Source organism: Erinaceus europaeus, chromosome 3, assembly GCF_950295315.1.
Source record: "Erinaceus europaeus chromosome 3, mEriEur2.1, whole genome shotgun sequence".
NCBI classification, from domain to species: Eukaryota; Metazoa; Chordata; class Mammalia; order Eulipotyphla; family Erinaceidae; genus Erinaceus; species Erinaceus europaeus.
The window spans coordinates 76,779,221-76,800,590 of NC_080164.1; the positions used below are offsets into that span (position 1 = coordinate 76,779,221).

The 21,370-nt window shown below is 42.8% G+C and overlaps 1 protein-coding gene across 1 annotated transcript in view; it reads right to left on the minus strand.

The window, feature by feature from the left end:
* EVA1A (eva-1 homolog A, regulator of programmed cell death) overlaps nt 1–21,370 on the minus strand; it is a 74,024-nt gene that overhangs the window by 13,622 nt on the left and 39,032 nt on the right. The window contains exons 7-9 of the mRNA XM_016194381.2: nt 13,109–13,225; nt 10,680–10,794; nt 8,330–8,486 (exon numbers count right to left, since the gene is read on the minus strand). Coding sequence (XP_016049867.2) covers nt 8,330–8,486; nt 10,680–10,794; nt 13,109–13,225 — 389 coding nt within the window. The remainder of the gene's footprint in view (nt 1–8,329; nt 8,487–10,679; nt 10,795–13,108; nt 13,226–21,370) is intronic.

Consider the following 21,370-nt stretch of genomic DNA (forward strand, 5'->3'; position numbering starts at 1 on the left):
GTCATGAATGGGCAACTGGTTTAACTACCATTCATCTATACAATAGAATGGTATGCAGTTGTCTAGAAGTAGGGGAAGAATGAGGAAGTTCTCTGTGGGCTGATATGACAATCTTCATAACACACTTTAGTGACAAAAGCAATGTACTTAACAGCACTGTGATATGCTACCTGCATGTAATAGGATTAGACTGGCTATTCATATTTCCTTACCCCTGCACAAAGACCTCACAAAGGATACAGATGTCCAGTGATAGGTCTAACATGGGGGCTGGGCAAAGGGAGCAAGCCTGAAGTAAGATTTCTTACTGTGTAGCTTTTAATATTGTTTGATCATTGAGTCATATTCATCCACTGATTTGATGAGCATATAACAGTTACCAGAACTATTCTAGATATTGAACATAGAGCAATCCAAAAGAGAAGTCAATAGCTATGCTCTCCATGGAGCTTAATTCTGGCAGGGAGATAGGTAATAAGCAAGATTAATAAAATAAGTGGAATATTGGTTGATGATAAAGTGAAAAGAAGAAAACAAAACAAATATATAAACTGTTAACTTGTTCTGGAAGGAAAGAGGCATAGAGAGTGACTAGAAAAAACCTCACTACGAAGGTTATTTTTCAACTTCTGCCCATGAGTGAGATCATCTCATATTTATCCTTTGTCTTCTGGCTATCTCACTTAACATGATTCCTTCAAGCTCCATCCAAGATGAGGTGAAGAAGGTGAATTCATCATTCGTAATAGCTGTGTAGTAGTCCATTGTGTATATATAACACACCTTTCTCACAAAGCAGAACTTGGACTGGGCTTGGTGTATTGCACCAAGTATAGGACAGTGGGGGGGGAGCAATGGGGGTTTTCAGGTCCTGATGCATGATTTCAAAGGAGGCTCTAGGCTTGGAGTGAGAGTGTGTTGCAGAAAATTGAGAAATTTTACACATATATCAACCACTTTACTTATAGTAAACCATTTTTCCCCTAATAAGAAAAATACAATAATTAAAAAGGAAGTCATTTTAAGAAAAAACATAAAGGAAATAAAGCCTGGAGAGTTCATTATCAATTAAAACATCAAATTTAGAGAAGCAATCATTTCATTTAACCTTTCTAACAACCCAATGAGAAGTCATTTATAAGCTTTTTATTACTAATGAGATTATTATCCTCATTGTATAGAGAACTTTTATAAGCTCCTTATTATTGATGAGATTATTATCATTGTATAGAGAATGATATAATGAGTCTAAGAGGTTGTTTGAAAGTTAAAATAAAAAATAACTCCAACCCAAGTGTTGTGGTAGAAAGAAACAAAACAAAGCATATGTGAAGAGAACACATGGATAGCTTTTAGGTGGATGGACACCTAGAGGAGGCAGGAAGAAGATGGTACTAAGTTAGTTATGAACCCTGGGGCTGATGGTAAGAATTCTTGTAAAAGGAAAATGGCTGTGCAAAAGTAGGTTGGTTAAGATAAGTTCTGCAAGTACTTTAGAGTAACTGGAGTGAGGGCTCTAACTAAATAAAAAACTTGAAGACCAGTTCGCTAAGATCAGACACCAAAAGCCCTGTGAACATATCTAAGAAACTGCCAATTGGTCTACGGCCATACCACACTAAAAACGCCCGATCTTGTCTGATCTCAGAAGAAACTGCAGATTGGAGGACCTCAAACCACCCCCAAGTCCCTTCTCCTTTGCTTGTCTCAACTTTTAGCATGTTATCTCATCAGTACTGTTATCTTGAGCCATTTAATTCTTTTCTAGTAGGTATCTGTCCTATGCATTCTAGGATGTTTCTCTACCCGCTAGATGCCAGTGCAGAAGTCCTACTATCTCATTTGTGGCAACCAAAAATAGTCCCAGATATTTCCAGAAATCCCTCAATAGGCAGAATCACCTCTGATTATGGAAGATGAAAGAGCTGAAATTTTTATTTTTACTGCACCTTACTTATCCCTGCTAAAGATAGTGATGTGACACAGTTCTAGTCAATGAGGTATGAGAGCTTTCTTGGAACTTTCTTCCTTTCTCTGCCTTCTTTGGATCTTGAAAGAGGACAAGAACAACAACAGCTACTTTGTAGCCATTAGGTATTCCTAAATCATTCTCTAAATGAGATTGTAGCAATTTGCAATCCTTTATAAGTACTAGAATACATATTCAAATATCTCACTCTCTATTCTCTCAAAAACTGGATTTATATAGTCACTAAAATCTTTAAAAACTTATATAATAAAAGTAACTTCATTATTGTTTTAATTTTACATTTACCTAATTGCTAGAATTTGAGCTGCTTGTATTTAACCAGTTTGATTTTTGTTTGCTTCTTTGTTTTGTTTGCTTTTTGTTTTGTTTTTGGCAAACTACTGTGACTCTTATCCTTTGGGGAGGGCACTTATTTATTTGTAAGACAATAGTTTTGTGTGTTTAAAATGTAACCTTTCTTCATTATTATTACATCTTTCCTCAGTCTACATTTACCACTTAATGTTAAGGGTACTGTAAGTACATGCTCATAAACAGAAATCTGAAAGGATTACAATGGTCAAGGTTTGAAATGGCTATTAAGAAGACTGGGAATAAGATGTATCCAAAGGTAAACAAAGAGAATGAGGTACTGTTTGGAAGGCTCATCTGAGGTTGAATACCATGACTTTCAAATGCCTTCAATCAAGATGTAGCAGCATTTGATTACCTGGATGCTGGAAATGGGGAGGAGGATTTACATAGTTAGGCTTTAGTCTGTTGGTTTAATCAGACACTGGGCTAAGGAATAAGAGAGCTGATGTACTAGGAAGTCTGTAGCTAAATTTATGAACAACATGGACAAGGTAAGATGTAACTGATAAGCTGGGAAAAATCAGAAGGTTCAGGAACCCAATATAGTTGAAGATCAGATATAGATAAGAGAGAACACGAGAGCTGTAAGATTAAGGAGTCCTAGGGTGTGGGGGAGAATAGTATAATGGTTATGCAAAGAGACTCTCATCCCAGGTTCAGTCCCCGACAACACCAAAAACCAGAACTGTGCAGTGAAAATAAAGTCAATGATGAGATAACCACTACACACCTGTGAGAATGTTATGTATCAGAAATGACAGCAACAGCAAATGTTGAAGAGATTATGAGGACAATCTCCTGAACTGCTGGTGGGAATGTAAATTGGTCCAACCCACGTGGAGAGCAGTCTGGAGAACCCTCAAAAGGATAGAAATGGACCATCTTTATGACCCAGTAATTTCTCTCCTAGGGATATATCCTAAGGAGTCAAACACGCCCATCCAAAAAGATAAGTGTACACCTACATTCATAACAGCACAATTCATAATAGCCAAAACCTGGAAGCAACCCAGGTGTCCAACAACAGATGAGTAGCTGAGAAAGTTGTGGTCTACATACACAATGGAATACTACTCAGCTATTAAGATTAATGAATCTAGTGATCCATGAGGTGGCACAGTAGACAAAGCATTAGACTCTCAAACATGAGGTCCTAAATTCATTCCCTGGCAGCAGCACATGTGCCAGAATGATGTCTGGTTCTTTCTCTCTCCTCCTCCTATCTTTCTCATTAATAAATAAATAAAATCTTTTAAAAAAAATAATGAATCCACCTTTTTCAACCCATTTGGATGGAGCTTAAAGGAAATAAGTGAGAAATGCCAGAAAGAGAAAGATGAGTATGGGAAGATCTCACTCTTTATAAACAGAAGTTGAGAAAGAAGAACAGAAAGGGAAGCACAAAACAGAATTTGACTAGGTTTGGACTACTGCACCAAAGTAAATGACTCTGGGGGTGGTAATGGAGGGGTGGGATTCAGCTCCACTGTAGGGGGTTGGAGGTAGGGATATAAACCTTTGGTGGTGGGAATGGTGTTAATATATACTCCTATGAACTTAGAGTCTTACACATCACTATTTATTCAATATGAGAAAGGGAAAATAGATTGAATGTCTTAAGCTCTTCAAATGCATCACTTTTAGTTCTGAGTATATATTCCTTTAAGCTAAGCACTTAATGTTTCAAGTTTGTAAACTGATTGAATTCTAACAATGGACTTAAATTGTTAATGCATTTCTAATAATAACTTTTTTGAAATATTAAATTACCTATAATCTTTGACCAGGGAGACCAGATGCAACTGGTCCTACTACTATCTAAGATATAGCTATTTGTAAATAACATTAAATGACATAAATCATGGTAAGGTCTTATATGGTACAGTAAATCCTGACCATAGGATTTTCAAAGTAAACCAAGTTCCCAAATAACTTGGTTATAATAGTAATCTATTGCCTTCTTAAACTCTAAGACAACAAAGAACCTTCCTCATTCTCTTTAAAACCTGTGTTTCTCCCAGTCCTATAACCTCTGGAACTTTGCTTATTTTTCTTCATTCTTCTCTTGATCCATACCATTCGATACTGCATCTGCTTGTGTCAACCAAATCAATGAAATCAGTGTCACCTCAACATGTTTCACATCAGTCTGTATCCAGAGACACCAAACCTGGGATGCCTACCCTCCAGCTCCAATAGTTGGGTGAGACCTTTCCTAGCTCATAGGACTCCCTAGTTCCATTTCAGGTGGCACACCTCCTAACAAAACTACAGAACCTAGATATACACCAGGGCACAAGAGATAGGTCACATGTCCACAGGCATCCATAAGTTAGAGAAAATATAAACTTTAAAGTAAAAGTATGCAATAGTCTGCAGTGAGCAGAATTAGACTCAGTAAGTGCAGTAAGCAAGTAGAAAGACATAAAAAAAAAAAAAAAGATACCGTAAAGCATTTAATCAAATATTCTCTACTTAGGCCTAGATATTCTCCTCTCCTACCCACTACTTAAAGTCCCTCAATCACTCTAAGTTTTACCTTGTCAGATAAAGTAAGGACTATGAAAGCTGAATAAAGGCAAGAGACCAGTATACTTTAATGAAGGCCTCTGTGGTCTTCATTACCAGGCCACCCCATGACCTGGGGTTCTAGTCATGAAATCCTTGTATTTCCACATAGATATGATGGGCCTAGCCCTCTAATATATAGATCCCTCTCTCCACTATGACTGGTAACTTCCATCAGGAACATCATCACAAGCCCGCTTACAGGCCTCTATACGACCTTGGCAATGTAGAACAACAATGGTAAGGCCTGCCCCACACTCTGAATGAAGGCTGGGTCAACACACACTGCCACTCAAGGAGGACTAGCCCTGAAATGAGTGCAGCCTAGAATGTTTCTAGCTGTGACCATGGACTGTGAACTCAGACTGACAGGAATGCAGAGGTTATATAGGCTCTTGTGCTAAATATGAAATACATATGAGTCCTAGGTCAGATAAATGGGGTTTACAGTTAATGGTGTTTATATACTTTCCTCATATTTGGGAGCTACTCTCTGCTCTGATCCAACTTTGTAAGCCTATTCTCAACTCTGAAACCATCTTCCCAGACAATACTTTTAGCCTACCTGCATGTTAGTTATCAGGCTCAAGCAAAAACTGCTTGAGCTTGGCCCCTAAGAATATACCTAAAGTAGACTTTCTAGCTTCTTCCCACATGAAAATCCTTAGTTCCATCTGCTCTATTCTTACTTTTAGGTTCCTGATTATTAAACTATTTTCCTGCTTTATATCTTGCCACTTTTTAGCCACCAAGTTGCAGACATTATCATGATGCCATCCTGACTTCCCTGAGCAGACCACTTCACCAATGTTTTCCTGGAACCACAGAGCCCTACCCCACTAGGGGAAAACAGAAACAGGCTAGGGGTATGGATCAACCTGCCAACATCTATGCTCAGCAGAGAAGCAATTACATAAAGGATTCTGGCCCATACTCCTAGAAGAGGGATAAAGAATAGGGAACCTTACAATGTAGGGAATGGGATACAGAACTTTGGTGATGGGAATCATATGGAATAGTACCCCTCTTATCCTACAGTCTTATTAATCATTATTAAATCACTAATAAAACAAGTAAATAAATAATTATTGAATCCTAGAAAGATAGACAGGTAGATAGATACATGATAGATGCTTACTTGGAAACACATAGAGAAATTGAGATGGAAGAGGGAGACAGAGATGAAGAGAGACACCTGCAGCACTTTCACCCCTCATAAAGCTCCCCCACTGCAGGTGGAGACTGGAGGCCTGAACCTGGGTCCTTGTGAACGGTGATGTGTATGCTCAACCAAGTGCACCACTGCCCAGCCCCCAGAAGAGGGAATCGTCTACTCCTCTCTCCTATCACTTCATTATTGCACCTGATTCATTTTATGCTTTCTTCTTTAAAGCAATGATGATTTGTATCTACTATGTTTACTTCCAAGTCTAAAGTTTTCTTTATTCGTTTCTTGTAGTCAGGCAGTGACCTCCCATCACACTCAATCAGTTTCGTGCCATCAAGTCTACTTACTGGAGCAAACACATTTTATTTTAACCATTCTACATTCAGTCTCCTTGAGTTCTCTTTTTTATCTTAGTTCATACTATCTTAACAGAAGCACTGTCTTTCTGTGTCCTAAATAACATTTAACTCCAGAATATGAGATGGGAAGGAGATATAAAAAATTAAAAAAAAAAAAGCAAGGCCATGCAGCCTTTCAGACTAAACAGTATCATAAGAAAAATGGTAAACACCAGCTATTCAGTGAGTTACCAAGTTCAGTGGTCACAACTCAGGGTCATTTTCACCAGAAGGGAAAACTGCCAGGTACCTCCTGTGCTGAACAGAATGCCAAAGTCCAGCACACTGTTTGTTCTGTTCAGAGAGGTGGTGTTACAGCTGCTGACTTACAAATGGGCAGTCTAGAGTCTCTCTGCCTCCTCCATTTCATTTGGGGGGCTGTCTCCTCAACAAAGTTGAAGGATGTCATCATCCAGTTGTTTGAAACTATGCTACCCAAACTGCTCTTTCTCAGGTGTAATTGCTCTTTCTCAGGTGTAATGTCTTTTCTCACCTGTGCAGGCTTGAAGAACAAGCAAAACTTAGATTCTTCTCTACATGCATTTCAGGGGAAAGAGACCCAGATGCCAGACTTTCCTAGAAGCTGAGGAGCTGACAGGTGGCCTGGGTCTTAGCTACTGTGGAAAGGGAGAACTCTGGTCTTGAGATGCATGCACACTGCAGCTTGTGAACCACAAAGAAGCAAACAGGTAAGCCCAGAGAAGTGCTCTTGTCCCAAACCAGGTTGCATGTCATCCATAAGCCTCTCACAAAGAGAATCCATGAGCTCCCCTCACTCTTAGCCATGACTCAGATTTGCCATTGCACAGAAAAATGTCAGGTTTTGCATATGAACTTTTTAGTTCACTACATGTTAATCCAGGCTGGACATAGTAAAATTGGGTTTTCTCTAGAGGAAACCCAATTAGAATCTCAGCCCACTTCTTTCAATATAGCATCCAGACATATCGGGCAAGATCAAATAAAGTAAAAGTTGACTAACAAAATAATAATAAGTCATCCAAGCAGCAGAACATAAGTTTGGTCATTCAAACAACTATAGTTTTATTATGTGTACTTTAAAAATTGTTTCTTGTATATGAATACCCTTGTATATGAATATATGTATTCTCAAGAAATAATTTTGGAGAGTCAGCCATCCTGCAGTACAAGGACAGGGATAACTGAGTAATTTCTTTCTCTCTACTCCACTCTCATTCTCACCCCCACCACCACCACTTTTCCATAAAAAGAGAGAGAAAATAAGAAAAACATTGGTCCAGAGAGGTGGCTTAGTGGTAATGCCTATACTTAAGGTTCTGGGTTCAATCATCAGTATAGCATAGAAAAAGGGAGGCAACATTAAACCAAGGGAGAACAACAACAACAAAAGATTATCACATACCTCCTGTCTTCATGTCTCCCAGAAAGTTGTCAAACACTTTTTTACACACACACCCCAAACACATACAACACAGAAAAAGAGTGCAGCAGGGTTGAAAACCACATGGAAATAATCAGGCTGTGTTACTCCAGGGCCCCTCTAACATCAAAGTTAAATACATAATGACAGAAGCAGACAGCAGCCCCGGGCTACTTCTTTCCCTCACTAAAGCCAAAGGAAACCCAACATTTGCAGCAAAACGAAGCTCTCAGAACCCCCCTCATTTGCCAAATTAGCAAATGTCAAGCTTAACTCTCAAACCAGAAGACCTTTCATCTCCCAGCTCAGTGGGCTGTGAGCTAAAATGACACAGCCTTTTTCTACAGAGTGCCTTGACCCCCTGCCTCCTCCCCCGCCCCGACACTCGCACATGCACACACGCACAGCCCCAAGCCTCAACCCTGGCCCAGCCAAGGTGGGACAACTACCTGAGACAAAGGAATAGGCCGCTAGGATATTACTGAGCACAGCCATCTCCTGGCGCCCGGGATCCCCTGCTGAGCTGCGGCCGTGGCGTGGCATCCAGAGGAGGCCTCCTGGCGATGCTCCACTGGGACAGGGTGGCCACCCTCCCTCTCTTCTCCTCTGTAGGGAACACAAAGTGTGTAGTGAGAAGACATGTTGCTCTCCTGGGATGGGCAGTAGGCAGCCAGGGCTCAGTTGCTGCAGACAGAACAGACTTAGTCTCCTAAATGCCAGCCAGCCTCCCGATCCAGAGCCCATGGAAAGCCAGGCTACTGTCCTCTCAAGCAAACTCCTTGGCCTCCACAGAGACCATGACTCCTTATCCCCCACTGGCCTTTCTCTTCCTCACCTCCCTCTCTCCCACTGTGCTACTCCTCTCTCACTGCCTTTCCTGACACCTGTTACTGCATTCTCCCTGGCTGGCCTTAAAGGCCCAGGCCAACGTTATGTTAATCACCACAGTGTCATCCCCACAGCACCTCTGCTCCTTGCCTGGCTCTGCTTTCCCCTGCACTGACAGCACCCATGGACTTTGACTCCTCAGCCTTAGCCACCGATGACCTAGAGGGCATCCTTGGCAATGGGTCAGAGCTAGTCATTCCAGAACTGCTGGTGCAATTCTAGCACTCGCATGCCCACAAGGACCTGGAAGCTCAGGTTGGCTTCCTGACCCCAGCTCTGTGATGTGTGACCATGACTGTGACTGTGATCAGCCAACAATCTTACACACACACACACACACACACACACACACACACACACACACACACACACACACTGCCATAGGCTTCCCCCAGTACCCCAGTCAGAACAACCCATCAGTATTCAGAACAGGGACCACTGAAAGCAGGGTATTAATGGCCCACAGATCACCTCCCCACTCCTGTCTCCAGCAGCTGCTCCTGCAATCCAGGCAGTATGATCACAGGTCAGTTCACTCAGTGAACTCCTCACATAGGACCCCAGAGAATGGCACAGACCCCTTACTCTTCTTCGGGACTGAGGGCGGGGAACAAAGTGACCCAGTTTGGAGGAATTTCAAGCTTGGGGAAAGCTGGAGAAGCATAAAGTTTCTGATCCCTGGAGCAAGAACAGTTTTACAACTGGGTCATAGACATCAGTAAGCCAGTTCACTTGGTGAGGGGTCTGGTCTGCAGTGCACATGACCCAGGTTCAAACCTAGTCTCCACTGCATGGGGGGAAGCTTAGGTGCTGTGATATTTTTCTCTCTCCCTCTGTCTCTTTATCTCTGACTCTTTATGTGAAAATTTGCCCCAGAGCACTGAAGTCTAGGCAGTAACAAGTGGGAGAGAAGGGGCCAGGTGGTGGTATACTGGGTTAAGTGCACATAGTGAGAAGCACAAGGACCAGTGCAAAGATCCCGGTTCGAACCCCTGGCTCCCCACCTACAGGGAAGGTCTGCAGGTGTCTATCTTTCTCTCTCCTTTTCTGTCTTCCCCTCCTCTCTCAATTTCTCTGTGTCCTATCCAACAACAACAACAATGGCAAAAAGATGGCTGCCATGAGCAGTGGATTCATAGTGCAGGCACCAAGCCCCAGTGATAACACTGGAGGAAAAAAAAAGACATAAAAAGAAAAGTGGAAGAGATTAAGAGAGAGAACCTAGAGAATGAGTCTACCATGAAAATATGAAATGGGTCATAACAGCAACAAAAGATATGTCTGACTCTGGCATAGTCCTATGTAATCAGGAAAGGTCAAAGCAGGGAAGATAGTACAGTTCACTAGCAGACAGAAATGAAGACAAGATTCCTGGAGCAGCCAGAAGCTCTGAGAGCAGTGGGGTGAACTTCATGGGCTCTGAGAAGGGGCTGGGCTGGCTGCTGCCAATAGGCCCCTGCATCTCTGAGCCACAGCACAGGGGCCTCCTGCAACAGGCATCTGAGCTTCTAAAACATGGCAGCTTGCCGGTACACAGGAAAACCTGGAACTACTACTCTGAGTTCAGAGGCTGTTGTGCAGGTCAGAGGAATTCAGGGTCCAGGGAGACAGTGAAGCCATACCAAAATGTCTTGAGTGTGTAGCAGGACAAGGCTATTTCAGAGCCATTGCCTCCTGTCTACTCCCACTCATTCTACCATAGCCCGAGCCTCATCACTTCTGGAAATTTAGCAACCATCTTAGACCTTACCTATTCTGCCAGCACCTTCCTCAACTCTAACTAACACCCATTCTGAGTCATGGACTCACTGAAGTGTCTTGCCAGCTCGACATACATAAATGCCATATGATGCACTGAGGGCCCAAATAGAACAAAATATGGTAGAAGGATGAATTCGTTCATTTTCCTACCACATTGTTTAAGCTGGGACTTCTTTCCTTTGCAGTTCTCACATGAGGATTTCTACTCTTGGTCCTCAGGCCTTCAGACACAGACTGAACTACACCACCAACATTTCTGGGTCTCCTGTCGGCAGATGGCAAATGTTGGCACTTCTCAGTAGCCAGAATCAGATGTGTCAGTTCTTCACAAAATCTATCTAGCTGCCTATGTAGCTAAAAGTAATAAGCCTAAAGAGCTCATATGCCTACCCCACCCTACCCCCTCCCAAGTACAGTTTTATGCTCTGTTCCTCAGGGAAATCACTTATCACCAGCTAGATCCTGGAACAATGATGCTTACCTCAGGGGAACTGGCCTCACAGGGAACATTTTTCTTTCTTTCTTTCTATCTTTTGTTTTCTCCCTCCAGGGTTATCTCTGGGGCTTGGTGCCTGCACTACAAATCCACTATGCCTATGGCCATTTTTTTTTCTGGTAGGACAGAGGGAAATTGAGAGAGGAGGGGAAGATAGAGAGGGTGAAAGAAAGCTAGACACCTGAAGATTTGCTTCACTGCTTGTGAAACAGACGTCCCCTTTCCCCCACCCCTGTAGGTGAGGAACCAGGGGGCTCGAACCAGGATCTTTGTGCAAATCCTTACACTTAAGTACTCTGTGCGCTTATCCTGGTGCACCACTGCCCAGCCCTCACAGGGGACATTCTTCAGTGTCTGGAGACAGTCTGGGCTACTCCAAGTGCAGTAAGGGCTGATGTTGGCATCAGGTGAGCAGCTGGCAAGTCTACAATGCTTAGACCAGGCCTCATATCTCTCTCTCTCTCTCTCTCTCTCTCTCTCTCTCATACACACACACACACACACACACACACACACACACACACACACAACACACACACAACACACACACACTATCTGGCCCAAATGTTAATTCATCAAGATTCAGAAGCCCAATTCTAGAACAAATATTACTACTTTGTTGACCAGCATAAGCTGTTTTCAGTGTCTATGAAGGATACATTATCAGTATAGTCAGAGAGCTGTCAGCAGGGCTGCATGCCCTTGATGGGAACGCCACAGGTTCAAGTCTGAGATAGCGGTATGGGGTTTCTAGGAACTGGAAGTCAATGTACTCTGGGAGAATAGCTCTCATTAACCATGTCATCAAAAGAAGGATGTTCCATGTGACACCCTACATGAAGGTTGTATGGTGGAAGTAACACCGGATTTGGATAGAAAAGGTGTGGGAGGAAGGCTTCCCTTAGACCCATCCTTGCTGTTGGTGTAACCTGGGCCAGATTCTTGACCTCTCAGGACCTGAGTTTCCCCATCTCTAAAATAGGATAGTAACACCTGCCCCAAAGTAATATACTGTGAAGTGGTGAGGTTGCTAAGAAAGCTTTCTGTAAATGAAACCAACTCACACAAAAGTAAAATGGAGATTAAGAAATAAATACCTGGGCACCAAGTAGTGGCACACCTGGTTAAATGCACACATAACAGTGCACAAGGACCCAAGTTCAAGCCTCTGGTCCCCACCTACAGGTGTGAAAGCTCACAAGTGGCGAAGCAGGGACGCAGGTATCTCTCTGTCTTTTACCCTCTCTATATCCCCCTCCCTTCTCAATTTCCCTATTTCTATCCAATAATATCTAAGTTAAAAATATTAAAAAGTTAAATGCTTGGCATAATAATAAACTGATAATTAAAAAAAAAAGGATCATAGAACCAACCTATACTAATCTATTCATTCAGAACTAGAGAGCCGCTTGTACAAGATCAAGCTCAGGCCTTCTAGAAGTCATTCCTGAGTGTTTTCTGAGCAAAGAAAAAATTGCAACTAAGGACGAGTATATTTTCAAAGTCACAGCTCTCTTCCAGTACTAGCCCACTGAGATGACTACACCTTGTTTGAGAGGAGAGGCTCAAGTCTAGAGAATACTCTAGAGCCTTTCAGCAAGCACCACTGAGCACTGCCTCTAGGCACACCTTCCACACGTGTTACTTCCCATAAGCTCCGCTTCTTCCTGGGCACAAAGCTCCTCCACCCAGTTACTGACAAACTCCTGCACACTTGAAAACAGCCCCTCTCCATCCCTTTGTCTCACCTGGGCACACCCTAGTCTCCTAAAGAAGATGTCAACCTGTCTGCCGAGAGCCACCACCTACACCCACCAACAAATCATATGATTTGTTGCACTGGCTTTCATTTTAGAGACCGACTTATTCCCAGTGTAGCAGATGTGTATTATCTGGAACCTTGAGTCTATCAATTTACACCAGGTATGATCACCCCAGGCATCAAATGAAATGTGCCTGGTGGTCATGCAGGGTGTAATATAATTCAACAGCAGCAGGGAGCCTCCCCAAACCCTGCGAGTGACTGATTCATTAAGTCGTATGCAGAGGGTGGTCAAATGAATTCCGTTATCTCCTTAGTTACCTGGAAAGAGGTGCTTTCAGGAGAGGAAGAGAATTTGGTAAGAATGGTGTATCTGTGACAGCATCACTGTTGGGCAGAGGAGGTCTGAATCGAGGCTGACCTGTGGCTTCCCAGGCTCTAAAAGGCAAGAAAAACAGCACACAAAAGAAAAAGCATCAAAGAGCCATCACATGCCTAGGAGATTGCACCATGCATTTGCACTGGGGTCCTTAGAAACTGTTCAGCAAGAAACTTCTGGTAGTTTGTCTGGACTCAGAGAGATGGAATAGTGTCCCCTGGGAGGTTAGAGCCTGCTTGCTGGGGTTAATCTGGAACTTGAATTAGGCAGACAGAATGGCCAACCTGCCAGGGCCATAGCAGAAAGTTCCCTTTCTTCAAGGGGTGAAAGATCCAAGCCCTGTGCTTCCCCTTCCCTCTCGGCAACCCTTCCTAAAACACAGCTCACCAGGGAGGTGTCCTCGTGGCTCTCTTCAGCGAGGTACAGGCTAGGCTCTCAGAAACAGGAAAGGAGGGGATTGTGTTCCCAGATAGTCTTGCCCATTCAGATCATGAAAAAAAGTCCCACAAACACAAAAGTAAAACTTGAACTGGGTGTGGTATATTACAACAAAGCAAAGGACTCTGGGGAAGGAGGAAAGGGAAGGGGCTGAGAGAGCTTTGGGGTCCTTGTGCATGAGGGTGGAAAAGGACCTAAGTTGGGGGGTGAAATTGTTTTACAGACACCTCTCATGGGGAAATGAGAAATTGTACCTATGTGTCAACAACTGTATTGAAATCCACTAACCCCCAATTAAATGTAAAGTAATAATAATAATAATAATAATAACAATAATAATAATTAAAAAGAGATGCTGATATGTGGATTCTCACAGCCTGTCTCTTCTATCAAAACATCTTAAGACCTACACTCAAAACACTGCTTGGGAAGCCTGTGGAGGTCCCTGAAAGGCCTGGGCTCCTCACAGCTCCCTTCTGTTGTGAGCTTCATCTAGATGTGAGCACAAGGAGTGAAATCCATCACAGGGCATCCCATGTCCATTCACACATCACCGCTTCCTGTAGCTCCTACAGCTTCCAGTAGGAACTCAGTGACTCACATCCTCACAGATGCTTATCCCAACTGCCTCTGCCTCACAAAGGATTTTAGGCTTTTCCTGTCTCTATAGACTGGCTTTAAAAAGAATGGGGGGGGGGGGGAGTAGGATAGTAAGAAAGAAAAAGGAAAGTTGAAGCACAAGGAGTTTACCAGTGAAGAAAGTTGCTTAGAAATGTATACACCCAACCTCGGAAGTTGGTTTCATCCACTGGAGTGCACGTGATACCGAGTATGAGGACCCACACTGGGGGTAGGGGGTGGGGTAACATGCACACTTGACTGAGTGTGCCACTACGTGGTCCTGCAATTCTAATTTTTTATGCATCAGTTTACCTGATGGGCTTTAGAACCACATTTTCTCATAACTTTCTTTCTGAATATACAGAAGCACAGGCTGGGGTATTTGGCGCATGACACACAGATGCTTGCCAAGAATGCTTTCCCCTCCCCCAAAAGGAGCAGCATATCTTGGAAATGTGGAAAGCAGCTCTGTCCTAAGATTTTGTTGTATGAAGTAAATATTGATCTTCTACAGCTGCTGGCCACAGTTTCAATGACTATTCACCTCTGAGAAAGCAAGGCTGAGGCAAGATTGCACAGTAATCCAAGCAGCATGTGCAGAATTTATTTAGTGTTTGCCAGGAATGGCTTTCATTGGGTGATTGATGTCTTAAGAATAAGAGGAAAGACAAATAAAATATTTTTAAAAATAAAAAAGAATAAGAGGAAAGCAATTAGAGAGGTGTGACTAAATCCAGACACTTTCAAATCTCTCTCCAGTTTCCACATGTCTTTTTTTTAAAATAAACTTTTTGTTTTATTATCTTTATTTGTTTATTGGATAGAGACAGCCAGAAATCAAGATAGAAGGGGGAGACAGAGAGGAAGAGAGACAGAGGGACACCTGCAGCACTGCTTCACCACTCTTGAAGCTTTTCCCCTGAAGATGGGGACCCGGGACTCGAACCTGGGTCCTTGTGCATTGCATCAGGTGTGCCACCCGGCCTCCCTGTATATGTCTTCAGTCCCCAAACCATTAAAGCAAAAAATGCTGTCATGGAATTGGATGTGGGCATTTCCAGGACCAAGGTGCCACCAGCAGTAAAACCAGCCAACACAGGTGACAGCAGCACCAGCAAGTCAGAGGCCTCTGGCATAAGAGTTAACTGGAGGAAGATGACCAGGGTAGAAGCAGAGAGAGGGGAGAATTCAGAAGGTTCAAACCTGGAAGGCACGATCCAAAACTCTCACAGGAAAAGGTCCAGGAGAGTGGAAAGGCCCCAGTGATGCCCAGGTGAGGTGTCGCATGGGGGGCATATAATGGCACCAAACATTGACACAGGCACTAGGGACTGGGTCTTATAGACAGAAGAATCCCCTATGGACCATATAAACTCTCCACAACCAGAAACCACAAAGTGTCCCCTAGGTGAGTGGTATGAAGGAAGCCCAGAAAGGCATCTTTAAAGGCTACCTTTCAAACTCTGGATTCTGCCTATGGATACAAGGGTCCTGGGACCATCCTGGGGACAGGGACTTCTGTCTCAGGAAAGCCTATATGAAAAGAATACTGGGAAGGTGACAAAATTTGACATGGAGAGGAGTCTGGACAAGGAAAGGCTCTGTGAGGCAGAGCACAGGAGGCAGTGATAGGCAACAGGATTCTTAAGTTCACCCCTATGAGGGCTCATATCGACAAGGCCCTCAAGTCTATACCTAATGGACCAGGGAATCCTTTTATGGAGTGTTTACCTCAAGTCAGAGAAGCCAACACATGAAGGCAAGGCTGGTCCCAGCTAGGAGGAGCAGGCCAAGTTGCCGGGACATTGAGGATAGGCAAGGAGAACCAGAGTCTGCACCTGAATTCACCAGAGATCTCTGCAAGTCCACTGTGCAAGTTCCACCCAGCCTCTTCCTCTTGTCTCTATACCATGGATGAAGGGCATCCAGCCCACAGGCCCTATAAGGCCCTCGAAACATTTAGCTTGACCCAAACAAGGTGATCACAGGTGTTTTCCATCCAATATTAAGTACTAATTTTTAAGTTGATAATCATATGTGGCCTTTTAATGATGTTATAAATATCCAAATGGCCCTTGGCAGGAAGAAAAAAAAAAGTTCAACACTCCTGCTCTAAAGTATTCATAATATTTCAAAATTTCTAATCACTCAGGTTTCAAAACTGGGGGTTATGGTTATCACCAACTCTTCTCCCTCACCCTGAAAATTCTGCCTCATCTCATCTCTAATCTTCCATCTCACTCACCTAACTCAGGGGTGCTCCCCTCTTCTTCTCCCCCCAACCCTGAATACTATTTACTGGGAGTCAGGCTGGTTTTGGCACACAGTGTTCTGATGATGCCACTCCCCAGTCCTAAGATCATGAATGGATCCTTATAAATACAAAGAAGAATACGGAGAAGGAGGAGAAGAGGAAGAAGGAGGAGGGGGAAGGGGGAGGGGAGAAGGAGATGGAAGGGAGAGGGAGAGGGAAAGGGAAGAGGGAGAAGAAGAAGGTATCATAAGTCATATACTCAATGGAGTTAACTCAGCAGTTAAAAAAAAAAAAAAAAAGACCATACTGTGTCCTTTGAGATTAAATGGATGGAATTGGCAATGACTATGCTTAGTGAAGTAAGTGAAGGACAACTACAAAATGATTTCACTCATATGTGAAATACAGAGAACTGAATCACATGAACTTGAAAAAAGAAAAAAAAATCTGTGTATGTATATATACATATACATATTCAACCAGTATCTATGACCTGGAGAGAACTATGGTGGTTACTGTGGGAGGGAGCAATGGGAATGATGTGAAATGCTACTCCTATTGTCTTAAAATCTTGTAAATCACCATTAAATCACAAATTAATTAATTAAATCATCAATGGACTTGCATCACCTACAGAGCTTCACTCAGATGTAAATCTGGACATCAAGGCTCCTCATGGAGGATTCCCAATCTGCCTTTCCAGGCAAATGGAGAAACTCTTCTCCATACACTTCCCTTCAAGTTCCATCTCTGGGTTTTGCTCTGCTGAATGCAATTCTTTGTATGATTGCATTTCTAAGATGGTCTGTTTCACTTTCCTCCCTTCAAGAATGTCCTGATCCTCTCCCTGTCTACATAATTGCTTCCACTTTTGGAACCTCATAGCCTGATGTGCCTCTCTTTTGCAAACAGTAAAAGTTAAGTGCTTTTTAGATTTCCATATGAGGCTGGAAGCTCTGAGAGATCAGGGATTTACACTGCATTGTCTTTTGTGGAAGAGGTAAGAGGGGGGGACTCAAGAATATTGAGTTTGGCCGTCATGTCAGAAATGTAAAGAAGTGTGGAGAATACGTTTGGAAAGGAAGACTGGGTCATGTGGTGGTCCTGGAGTGATAATCAAAGGCATTTGGGAGTCAGAGGCTGAAGTGTATAAAATAGATGAGGTAAGCTGACAGAGAAGATCAGATGCCAAGGAAAAGGCCTGGGGCTGAAGCCGAGAGAAAAATCAGCCCACAGATTCTCCACAGTCAGCTGGAGAATAAAGCACTTGGGGAGGTTGGCAGGATGTGGCTGGACAGATATCAACATTAATACCACACAGAGCATGAAGAGTCCCAGCCCTGTTGGTCACCACACCAATGTGTGCTAAGGTAACTCTGACTGGATCCTTTATGGCTTTTTCACTAGAATTCTAAGTTGGGTAAACTGTGCTGACAGACTCATGAGTCCATATCCAGACAATTAAAAAAAGGTAATTCACTCACCATTTTACTCCCAATCAGTTTTTTTTTTATTATCTTTGTTATATACTGGATAGAGACAGCCAATAATACAGAGGAAGGGGGAGATAGAAAGGGAGAAAAACAAACACCTGAAGCCCTGCTTCACCACTCTGCAAAGCTTTCCCCCTGCAAGTAGGGACCAGGGACTTGAACCCAGGTCCTTGCACATTATAACATGTGCACTCAAGCAGACGCACTAACATCCAGCCCCCAAGCCCCAATCAGTATTTCTCAAGTAAAGGCTTCAGTATACTGCAACAAGGTCTTCCAAGCCCAGTATTGCTGAGCTGTCTGCTAGTGCAAAAGGGAAGGAAGTCACAGAAGAAATACCCCAGTCTAGCACTGGTGGTATGTTCTCTTTTTTATCAGTGACGATACTGATTTACAAAACTATGTGATGGCAGGGGTATAGTATCCCACCATTCTAACCAACAGAGTTCTGTGTCCCTGTTCCCTCCACTGGAAACATCAGCAGTTCTCCCAACGTCACAGATATGGGTTGATTTCTATAACTATATGTCTATATTTATACATACTTGACTATTTTTTCTGTGGTCCTGCCTTCTCTCCTTAAGTCACACCGAAACTAGGAATATCAAAGGAGATCATCTGGGGCCACAACAAGGCAGGATTAGAATGACTTCAGGAACCCAAAAAATCACTGGTGAGTGCAAATATGTGTGGCTTATGGACAGAGAGGAGCCTAGGGAGAGATTGAGTGGCTGGCAACAGTCCAGCAGTTTACTGGTTGAGGCACCACCTCCAGTCTGTTTTACCAACAAAAAGAACACTGAAGGGAGGAAAAAACTACCCTAAAACTCACCAAATGCAACTGAATCTCCATTGCTACTGCCCTCAGAGGCTGTAGCAGCAGGGGGAGGCCCTGGGCTGACACCGGGGAACAGAGAACTGACCAGGAAACTCAGGAGAAGAGCTATACCTTGGTGGCCTAGCAGTGGAGCTATGTGGTGGGAGCCTTTCCATGTTGGTTTCCTGATGAGAACATAGTGAATAGTTGCCTCAGAACCTACAGACCATAAACAGGACTTGTTTAGAAATTCACAGAGCCCAGCAGTGCTATCTGGCTTGGCAGAGAAGCTGAATTGAGCCTGGAGCTTTGGATCTTGGGGTGTGAGGGTCTCTTTGCATAACCACTGGATTATCTCTCCCCCACCCTGCTTTATCTCTTGGTCAGGAGTGAGGGATTAAGCTAAGAAGCCTACTTATAATTTAAAAGTCCTCAGGCTCCCATAGCCTACAGGGAAGAAAAAGAACAAAAGAGGTTTTTAAAGCCACTGTGCTCCAACTCAGGGATTAAAATAATATTGAAACAATTGTCAATTTCCACAGCTGTGAACCCTTTAAGTACCTTACTTAGACACAAGTCAATCCAGGCAAGAGTGATCAGTAATTTGAAAAGTACTGAGAAAGGGACCTCATAACATACTATACAGAATGGTCAAACTAGCAAGAAGAAATATTGGAGAAATGAATCAGGACAAGAGTTCATCTAAAAGCCCCCCAAAGGTTGAAGCACAAAATAATGAGGTCAACATCTAAACACTAGTTAAGAAAATAATCACAGGAGTAAGTAAAGAGTTTAAAAGAATTGTTGGGAGTCAGGCGGCAGCACAGTGGGTTGAGTGCACGTGGCGCAAAGTGCAAGGACCGGCCTAAGAATCCTGGTTCAAGCCCCCGGCTCCCCACCTACAGGGAAGTCACTTCACAAGTGGTGAAGCAGGTCTGCAGGTTTCTTTCTCTCCCCTTCTCTGTCTTCCCCTCCTCTCTCCATTTCGCTCTGTCCTAACAATGATGACATCAATAACAATAACAATAATAACTACAACAATAAAACAAAGGCAACAAAAAGGGAATAAATAAATATAAAAAATTTAAAAAAAAAGAATTGTCATCAGAAATGCAGAAACAACAAATAAGACTCTGGAAGAAAACACTATCTCAAGGTTATTAGAGAACTGAAAGCTGAAATAGCTGAGCTAAGAACACAACTAGCTGAACAAACTAAAACAGTATCAGAACAGGATAACAAAATAGATGAACTACATAAAAAAGTATTGGGGAGAGAGAATAGAATCAATGAGGCTGAAGACAGAATTAGCAAAATCGAGGATGAATTAGAGACAACTAAAAAAGAAGTAAGAGATCTCAAAAACAGATTAAGAGATTCTGAAAACAACAACAGAGACATATTGGATGACTCCAAAAGAAATAATATACACATTATTGGTTTACCAGAGGAAGAAAGAGAGGGAGGGGAAGAAAGCATTCTTCAGGACGTAATAGCTGAAAACTTCTCTAGTCTAGACAACATCAAAGACAAAACGATTCGAGAAGCCCAGAGGGCCCCAAACAGAATCAACCCAGACTTAAACACATCAAGACACATCATATTTAGAATGGAAATGAATAAGGATAAAGAAAGGATCCTGAAGGCTGCAAGAGAAAAACAAAGAGCCACCTACAGAGGAAAACCTATAATATTAGCAGCAGACATCTCCACACAAACACTACAGGCCAGAAGAGAATGGCAAGATATCTATCAAGTGCACAATAAGAAAGGTTTTCAACCAAGACTACTGTATCCTGCTAGACTGTCATTCAGACTAGATGGATGCATAAAAACCTTCCCAGACAAGTAACAGTTGAAAGTATCAACTATCACCAAGCTTGCCCTGAAAGAAGTTCTGAAAGGTCTCCTATAAACAGTCAGACCACCATAAATATGCCATCTATCAGAACACTCTAAAAATCTATAAAAATGGCGTGAAAATATCTTCTTAAGTCACACCTACACTTATTACTACTTCCAATTGTCCTTCCTTTTTCCCTCTTCTGTCCCCAGGTCCTGATGGAGTTGGAATTCAGAGCCCTCTGCCTATCTTCTCCCAACATTTCTCCCCCTCTCAGAGTATGGGCCAAAATTATTTTTTCAACTTCTTTTAAATATGATTACTGTTAGTAATTTAATAATGATCTACAAGATTGTGGGATAAGAATTCATACAATCCCCACCACCATAGTGCCATATCCCATCCTCCATTGGAGGCTTCCCTATTCTTTATCCTTCTGGAAGAATGGACCAAAGATTTTTATGGGGTGCAGAAGGTAGAAGGTCTGGCTTCTGTAATTGCTTCTCTGCTGGCCATGGGTGTTGGCAGGTTGATCCATACCCCTAGCCTGTTTCTATCTTTCCCCAGTGGGGTAGGGCTCTGGAGGGCTGAGGCTCCATGATACATTGGTGTCAATTCGCTTGCCTTCTTTCTTTATATCTCAATATGAGTGAAATCATTTGATAGCTGCCTTTCCCAGTAGGGCTTATTTTGCATCAACCGGTCCCTTTCCAGCCATGTTGTAGCAAATGGCAAGAT